Source organism: Erpetoichthys calabaricus, chromosome 1 (assembly GCF_900747795.2).
Source record: "Erpetoichthys calabaricus chromosome 1, fErpCal1.3, whole genome shotgun sequence".
Lineage (NCBI taxonomy): Eukaryota > Metazoa > Chordata > Cladistia > Polypteriformes > Polypteridae > Erpetoichthys > Erpetoichthys calabaricus.
In genome coordinates this window covers 262,750,510-262,760,509 of record NC_041394.2, presented here as the reverse complement: position 1 = coordinate 262,760,509, position 10,000 = coordinate 262,750,510, and the positions used below count along the sequence as shown (strand labels likewise).

At 36.3% G+C, this 10,000-nt stretch overlaps 1 protein-coding gene across 2 annotated transcripts in view; it reads left to right on the top strand.

Moving 5' to 3' along the window:
• kcp (kielin cysteine rich BMP regulator) overlaps positions 1-10,000 on the top strand; it is a 273,671-nt gene that overhangs the window by 67,063 nt on the left and 196,608 nt on the right. The window contains exon 2 of one of the 2 annotated variants that reach the window (XM_028814659.2): positions 3,153-3,709. In XM_028814659.2, coding sequence (XP_028670492.1) covers positions 3,153-3,709 — 557 coding nt within the window. Of the gene's footprint in view, positions 1-3,152; positions 3,710-3,764; positions 3,801-10,000 lie in introns of those variants that run through there. The other variant, XM_051930227.1, reaches the window with a different exon arrangement.

Below are 10,000 nucleotides of genomic sequence, written 5' to 3'. Positions count from 1 at the left end.
TTGTGGTTTGTCAGCAAGTCGCCTTACGTCCACCACGTGCCCTCTTTCTGTTCCCAGAAGCAGATCATAGAATGGTTTTAATAGTTTACTTTCAAATAATGCAAAGAGTATGCGACATGTGTTTCTCCCTAATTCTGGGCTCATCAGGCGTACACACTCACTGCATCCCCTCTCGGGAATCGAATCTCTATCGTCAGCGCCAGAGGTGAAGCCACTAACGTTGCGCTACGGCATGTGGTTCGTTTATACCTCGTGTCTTCTCATTAAACTTTTATCTCGCAAATATTTTATTGCAATCCGCAGCGGGAGTGTTTCTATAAACTTAATTTAAACTTACGTTTTACACCGTGCTTTGTTTCCCTTATGAAGATGCTTATATGCTTCACTCGCTCGCTTCTTATTGTTTCGCTCCCTTCTCAATTGTTTAATGAATTTTTTGTTCTTTGCGGTTTGTGGCTCATCCTTCATTTCTCCCTACTGCGTTCTTTTATCTCGCGAATATGTTATTGCAATCCGCAGCGGGAGCGTTTCTATAAACTTAATTTAAACTTACGTTTTACACCGTGCTTTGTTTCCCTTATGAAGATGCTTGTATGTTTCACTCGCTCGCTTCGTATTGTTTCGCTCCCTTCTCAATTGTTTAATGAAATTTTTGTTCTTCGCTGTTTGCGGCTCCTCCTTCATTTCTCCCTACTGCGTTCACAGTCTTTTCACGTGATTACGTGGGAGGCGTGATGACATGACACTCAACTCCTCCTCCCACGGCCATCGAGCTGCCGTCCATTACAGTATATTGTGAAAAAAGAGGTTCCAGTTATGACCATTACGCGTTGAATTTCGAAATGAAACCTGCCTAACTTTTGTAAGTAAGCTGTAAGGAATCAGCCTGCCAAATTTCAGCCTTCCACCTACACGGGAAGTTGCAGAATTAGTGATGAGTCAGTCAGTCAGTCAGTGAGTCAGTGAGGGCTTTGCCTTTTATTAATTAGTATAGATTTATATAAATAAGCACGATTTCTTCAGTCACACGGTGAAGTTCTCCTACTGTGAACAACAACAACATTTATTTGCATAGCACATTTTCATACAAATGATGTAGCTCAAAGTGCTACACAAAGAACTTCCAGATTTTAGTTTTGCTCTTTTTATTATATGTATGTGTTAATGTGGTGCTGTAGCATTACAACTGTGAGTCATTGTATCACATTTTTCTCACTTATTTAAATGTTTTCTAAACTAGGTTGTTAATTCAATAACCCTCATTCAGTACTAACAATTCATAAACATAAGTACCGTTATGTTTTTGGAGTTTTGGTATTGACTAGGTATTGAAGTATTGGTTCTTGTGACATGCTTAGGAGATTAAGCAACATTGGTTATGGGCTTGCTGCTCTGTGTGTCAATACATCTGCTAGACAGCAAATGTAAAAACAGTCTTAGCACAGTGTGTTTAGAATTATTTATTAAGAGAATAGACTTTATTCTGCTTATGTGCAGTATAGCTTATGTTATCTGATGGCTGGTCAGTTTCTGTATTTTTTTCTGTCTTTGTGCATATCTCACAATCTTTCTTAGTGGACATTTTGTTTTCTGTGGTGTTGCTATCCAGCCACAAGATTATACAGCATGTTAGGGCACTTCAATTATTGCAGCTTTTCAAGTTTCTTTGGGAATCCTGTAATATGGAGGTTAACGCTATACCCAGGACAGAGCATTTGCATGTTACGGGTCTTGCTCAACAGCCCAATGGGGTGGAATCACTTGACAATGAAAATATATTTTGAGCCAGCCTATGTAATATAAATCTCTGAATACTTTTTATCTGTTACTGATTAAATGAAAATATTTATGACATGTCCTTCAAACAATTTGATACAAACTATCCACTTTTCATTGTTGCACCATGAATATTTAAACATAGTACAATATGAAAAATCCACCCACTTACTGCACCCTTCTCTCCATTTTATGATCATAAATTCTGCAATAGGCATAGGACAGCCTTGGATTGGATGCTAATTGGATGTAAAAAAAGTTACCGAAAAAATCTAAAACTTCTTCAGATATTTATTTTCACTTATTTTTTCTTTCCTAATCACTTTTATTTACTAGTAGAAGAATGGACCAATATCATGGCAGAGATATACCCTGTCAACATTTATGACTGGAATTTGAGAATGCTTTGACAATAATCAATCAGGTTGGATTTTAAATTTTGATGTTCATTTACTTATAGCATGGACTATCTTTTACACACATACTTCTAGTTTCTTTGGAACCTATGAAGTGTGGAGTTTTCATAATTTTTTGTCAAATTTACTTTGATATTGAACATGGATGATACCTAGGTTGATAAAGGAGTGTTACAACTTGGGTAGGCTAGCTAGAGTAAGGTGGTATGACGGGCCTGCTGTGGCTCAGGCATTACCCAGCACAAATTTGTGTCACAGGATGGGGTACAGGTATGCAATGTTTTAAAGTGACGGGAAAAAGCACATAGTGCTAGTAATAATGCAAGTTTGACAGAACAGTCACTTCTAAAGTTTGGTACACCCTGTAAGTGGAGTGAAGGCTTCAGAAGAGTAATAAAAAGACACACCAGATCAGGAGAGAAAGTAACGTGAAGAAGGTTGATAGCTGAACATAACATCTGAGGGATACAGCCACACATCAGTAATGCCACAGTGCTGCACTTGTTAAAGGTTGGTTAAGAACTTGCCATAGAACACATGGTTATCCTGTGTGTCAACTGTTAAATAGAAACGGGACCGCGTTGCCTTTTAATTGAGCCTGTCTAAGAGACACAGCCCTTAAGGGCAATACGTGTCTCATTCTTGCAGTAGTCTCTGGGGCACTGTGGCTCATTCGTGAACTGATTCTGGTTACTGGCTGCATCAGAATTCTAGTAATTTTGGTATGTGCTGTTGCATTGTAATAAACAGATACATGGCTCACATCCCTGTGGTTCTCTTTGCATTTCCGGGTATAACTGTATGCCAGAGTTTATTTGACAGTTAATCAGGTGTTATAACTATCATAGGTATATAAGGAGCAGCTTTTCTTAACATTTTTTCTTTATGAATTAGACACACAATCTTATTGTAGTACCTTTTAATATATATTTATGTGTTTTATTTATTTATTTATTACAGTGATTGATTTACTGGAAGCATTGAACATCACCAGATCCATCAAAGGTGTTAGTAAAACTAAAGGTCTGGATCCTGGAATTCCTGCCTGGAAATTTCGTCAAAGAGTACCTCACCTGACACTTCCTCGTGACTATTCAATCTACTTCCTAACAACCATGCAGGACTCTATTGGCATTCATTTTGTGGCACAGCAAGCCAAGAATTCAGATGGCACGCTTATCTCATTTTTTTCACCAGCAGCACTGAAGAAAGATGGTCACCCCTTGTTCCAGCTTGTTTCCAGCACGAGATCCAACCAGTTGCATCTAGAATATAGAACAATGCAAAGCATGGATCCTGCAACAATTCTTTTCCCTGGTGGCACACCCTTTGCAAATGGCAAATGGGCTCGTGTGGCTCTCAACCTGGAAGCTCATAAAGTCACTCTTTTCATTGACTGTGAAGAGTCAATTATTTTTGAGAAAAAACATGGTGAAGATGTTTTGAGTATGATCCTTCCCATTGACTTAGAAATTACTTTTGCCAGTATGCCTGGGAACAAAGCTAGCAAGTTTTTGGTAAGATAATAATAAAATGGTAATTTATATTCTTGATCTTACATATGGTACTTTTGCCAGTATGCCTGGGAACAAAGCTAGCAAGTTTTTGGTAAGATAATAATAAAATGGTAATTTATATTCTTGATCTTACATATAGTAGATGTAATTCAAACTTGGAATATTGCTACAGTAACTTCAATAGAAATAAATTGTTAAGTGTGGGTGCAAGAATGTAAACATAAACATACCTGGAAAAAGTTGCCTACAAAGGTTAGAAATGTTTAATAGCATATTTCTTGTGAAACGTATTTTTATATTTTGTTGATAGTTTGAAGAAGATATTTTTATATTTAGCTTGTAGAATGAGTTTCCTTATAAAAGTTAAATTACCTTACTTTCTTATTGCTCGCTAAACCAGCCCTCACAATCTGCAATTCTTTTTACATACAAATACAAATATAAAAACATACATGCTTAAGTATTTTAATAAGGCAATACAATAAACTCCTATTTTTACTCATTATGAAATCTAAAATTATTCAAAACTAAAATCATGCGTGTCCCACAACAACTATGTAATTATTGCAAAATGTGCCATAATTAAATTAGCTTGGTAAAAAAGATAGAAAAAAGGGGTGCACAAACAGAAGTAGAGACAAATTAGTGCAGTGGGTGTGAGAAAAGGGAAGCAGAAGAGTTAGGATGCAAATGTGACACCTAAAAGGTCTTTTGAAAGGTTTGTTGTAAAATCCAGATAAAGGATGTAATAACAATAATGTCAGTAAGACATCTGAAAGTACCAATGGCATTAGTGACAACTACATTGGTCAGATAAGTAGTTACAGTAAATCCTCGCCATCCAGGGATTCTTGCTTATCTGTTATCATAAAAATGTTTTATTATAAAAGTATTTTTGTGACACCTATGGTCTAATTGCACCTATTAGTGGATAAGTTTCTTACTTCGGGCTGTGGGATGGGGTGGGTTTGGACATCGGGAGTTATATTTGCAGCTATACGCAGTATAAAAAATAATTCTGAAAGGTGTATTACACATGAGTGACAGATGAGATTGACCACTAATGGGTCTGTGATGCCCTTAGATGTCCAGGGCTGCAGTGGATCAAAGTGTGTCTACCTGGTGCTGAGAGGCATGGGTAATAATAATAATTCATTACATTTATATAGCGCTTTTCTCAGTACTCAAAGCGCTATCCACACAGGGAGGAACCAGGAAGTGAACCCACAATCTTCCACAGTCCCTTACTGCAAAGCAGCAGCACTACCACTGCGCCACCATTGAACCCCATTTGTTCTTTATAAATGATAAATTCCCAGTTATTGTACTGTAATGTATTATAACAGTAAATTGAATAGAATTAATTACGCACTTAATACAGCAATGTTGATTTTAGGGACGCAGCAAGTACATATTTTAATAATTGATTTTTGGATGAACATTACAAACAAATCGATTGATTGGCTTAACTAAAATTATGGCTTGTTATTTGTGACATTATGTAGTGCCTATATACCTTCATGTAATAATATAATGATAAATTCAAAAGTTTGAAATAGTTTAAAATTAAATTCATTAACAGTTTCTTATTGCATTGCTTTCATTCTTTATTTCTGGAAAAGAAACAAGATGTTCAAATATGACATTCAAAATAATTAAGTGTAATGTGTAAAGCTGAATTTGTGTTTGTGTATTTGTTTGTCACACTGTTGAACCTATCTCTCCCAAATTTTGCCCAGATTCTCTCTTGGTACAGGGCCTGACGAAAAGGTATGTGTCATTTCTAAAATTTAGTTGATTAGTTTAGTAGAGCCAGGTACCCCAGTTTGTATTTGTTTGGTCAACAAATCCACAGCATTTGGCTTATCGGCGTCAAATTTTGCACTGATTCTCCATTTGTACATGGGAACTTCATTGACAATGTTTTATTCTGAAATTCAGTTGGTGCACTGGGTTCCCCTGCTAGTACTGTATAAAAAGCGGGATTCAAGCAAGTGCAGTAAACTGAAAATAAGTTACATAAAATCCAGTTGTAAACTTAGATGAGCAACAAATAAAAGTTTTTTGTTCAAACATGGTTCCAGGAAATTTAAGCAATTTCAGATATTGAGATGAATAGACATCAGCATGTCAACCTGTTCTCACTTCAAGCTTGTTCTCTTCTTTAATGTATTCTGTACAAGAGAAGACATACTCTGATGGTGCAGACATAGTTATAATACTTGGAAAGGTCCTTGAAAGTTTGGCCTGTCAAGGAAAACGGTTGTGTCTTCTTTCATCTACTAAAATGTTCTATACTGCAGTGCTGAAAACTGATAAATAATCAATTTAGATCTTGTATTACTTGAGTAAACACTGTTGTATGTCTATTAAGAAACAGGAAATGCAATCAAAAAGTGAAAATATATTTTAATAATATGTATGTAGTTATATAATTTAGTAATTGTATTAGACTAAGCGGAAGGAGCAGGGCAAGGCTTATTGATAAAGGTGATTACTAGATATTTTTACTGAACTGCATACAAAGCTATAGACAGAGTTTTGAGGCTAAATGTTAAAAAATAATTTACAGAAAGTGCAATCTGATACATGCTATATGTATATATATATTGTAAAAGGAAACATAGAGACCAAGATTAAGGGTTGGGGATTCTGTCCCTGTATACTGTAAAGCACTCTGCAAGATAGCAGTACAGTCAGTCATGGGTTACACAAAAGATAACCAATAGGAAGAACACGGACATTTTATGAGGTGGGAACAGAAGTGGGGATGCTGGGAAACAAGACGCTGAGGGTCTTGGGATGGTGGTGACGTCATCAGTGAAGGACCTAAGGAAGCGAAGGAACCTGGAAGTGGCTCAGATGTCTGGCTAGATGTTGTCAGTCAGTCAGTGAGTGAGTGAGTGAATCAGTGAGGGCTTTGCCTTTTATTATTATAGATATATATATATATATATATATAGATATATATATATATATATATACATACTGTGTATATATATATATATATATATATATATATATATATATATATATATATATATATATATATATTATATATATCTATAATAATAAAAGGCAAAGCCCTCACTGACTGACTGACTGACTCACTCACTCACTCACTGACTGACTGACTCACTCATCACTAATTCTCCAACTTCCCGTGTAGGTGGAAGGCTGAAATTTGGCAGGCTCATTCCTTACAGCTTACTTACAAAAGTTAGGCAGTTTTCATTTCAAAATTATACGCGTAATGGTCATAACTGGAACCTCTTTTTTGTCCATATACTGTAATGGTAGGCAGCAAGATGGCCGTAGGAGACTGAGTTGCGTGTCGCGTCATCACGCCTCCCACGTAATCACGTGAACTGACTGTGAACTCAGTACGTAGAAAAGAAGGAGGAGCCCCAAAGAGCGCAGAAGAAAACATTCATTACACAATTGACAAGGCAGCGAAACAATAAGAAGCGAGTGAGTGACGCATACAAGCATCTTCATAAGACACGAGGTATAAAAAAGCACGGTGTAAACCGTAAGTCTAAATTTACTTTATACAAACGCTCCCGCTGCCGTTTGCAATACCATATTCGCGAGATACAAGTTTAATGAGAAGACACGAGGTATAAAAAAAGCACGGTGTAAACCGTAACCTTAACTTTATAGAAACGCTCCCGCTGCCGTTTGTAATGCCATATTCGCGAGATACAAGTTTAATGAGAAGACACGAGGTATAAACGAGAGTTTGCATCACTTTGTAACAGAGTTAAAATTGCTGTAGCGAGAAACTTTTAACTGCCGGGTCTTAGCTAACATTAAATAAACCTGTGGACATCGCAACATCACACAAGAGAGTGGCTCACGTGAAGTGACTGAACGCAGCAGGAGTGATCACTTCCATGAATCAAACCTGTTCAAAAAAACACATTACACAATTGATAAGGTAGGAAAAGAATATGAAACAAGGCACGGTATAAACCGTAACTTTAAGTTTATAGAAACGCTGCCGTTTGCAATACCATATTCGCCCTGCGAAGCGCGGTGATTTTGCTATATATATTAAACTATTTCAACCATTGTATGATCTGCTTCTCGCAACTGAAAGAGGGCACCGTGGCAGAAGTTAGCCGACTTGCTCACCAACCACAAGCGTTACCTGGTAGGTAACCACCCATACAATCAGATTGTGAATCAGACTACGAATGCCTGCAATGTAATTACCCCCGATCTACATGCTGTCAAATGAACGAACCTCACGCCGTGGCACAACGTTAGGGGGCTTCGCCTCTACGTCCGAGGATCGATTCCCGTAAGGGAGTGCAGTGACTGTGTACTCCTGATGAGCCCACAATTACGGCGAAACACGTGTCGCATACTATGCATCTTCAAAGCACGGTGTAAACAGTAAGTTTAAATTGAGTTTATAGAAACGCTCCCGCTGCCGTTTGCAATACCATATTAGATGACTTTGTAACAGAGTTAAATTGCTGGAGTGATAAATTTTTAACTGCCGGGTCATGTCGCGTGTTCTTGGGTAGGTACACCAAAAAATGTATACATTTATGCATGTAATGGGCAAACAAAAAATGTACTATACCCGAAAGCACTACAGTAGTACTCAATGTATCTTTACTTCTTAAATGTTAATGTTTTACTGTTTAATAATTTATACGCTTCTTATATGTTATTCAGATTCTTTTATCAAAATACCAGTAACAGCGCACTGCACGATAACGTGGAGTGAATACACTTGACATGACCATTCATAGTATTTATCCTCTTTCTCTGTACGTTTACCATTCGTTTGCTCAGACGTTGATGCGCTTGCTTCTTAATGAGCAGCTCTTGACCCTAGCGTCCCGCTGCTTCTCTTCTTTCGTCGGCATCTTTTCCCGTTAAAACTGATTTTTTTTAAAACTTAGTATGTTTTCTTTAATTTTTCAGTTAAGCTGGCACTTAAGTCTTCAGTCTGCCTCAAGAATGAGTAGCGAAGGTGGTAGACAATGAAAACGTCAGCCGTACGCATCCGCCACGCACGCACTGGTGCGCGCAGCTCTGAGTTGATTCTACAATAAAATAAAATAAAGATAAAAAGAGTAATAACTTGCAGCACCGCTATTCAATTACACTTGCCTAACGCCTCTCCTAAGGGGAAATACTGTGGGATCTGGGCATCCGTCAAAACAGCAATCACAAGCCCGATTAGAAAGCGGGAAGCTGTGATTTGTCGTCTCCCTCCCATGTAACAATCACAGCCCGTGTTGCAACGCACTATGTATGTATATGTATATATGTGTATGTGTGTGTATATGTATGTGTGTATAATATATATATATATATATATATAGTAATATATATATAGTATATATATATATACAATATGTGTTCATATGTGTGGGAAAGCGAATAGTAGACGTGACGTAGTATCTGTGTACCAAATTTCAAGTCAATAGGTGAAACGGTTTGCGAGCTACAGCTGATTTAAAATCCTGGACAGACAAACGAATAGCCACGGTAGTGTTTTATAGAAGAACATTTTAATGTTTAATAATTTATATTTATATGCAATGTGCTTCTTATATATTACTTCATATTCTCAAATGATAATGATGTTAATGTTGTTTATATTGATTTCTATGTTATTGTAAGTGCTCTTTATTTGTGGAAAAATAAATTTGGCAATTAAACTTTTTTTGCATAAAAATTTTATGCATACATTTTATTTTTTTCTCTTGCACTCAGTGAGCGAATCCACTGGGTAATCAGCTATATATATATATATATTATATATATATATATATATATATATATATATATATATATATATATATATATATATATATATATATATATATATAGTATATATATATGTATGTATGTGTATATATATATGTGTGTATATATATATATATATATATATATATATATTATATATATATATATATATATATATATATATATATATATACATAGATAGATATATGTGTATGTATGTAGATATACAAATATGTATATATCTATAATAATAAAAGGCAAAGCCCTCACTGACTGACTGACTGACTCACTCACTCACTGACTGACTCATCACTAATTCTCCAACTTTCCGTGTAGGTGGAAGGCTGAAATTTGGCAGGCTCATTCCTTACAGCTTACTTACAAAAGTTAGGCAGGTTTCATTTCGAAATTCAAAGCGTAATGGTCATAACAGGAACATATTTTTTGTCCATACACTGTAATGGAGGAGGCGGAGTCACGTATCGCGTCATCACGCCTCCTACGTAATCACGTGAACTA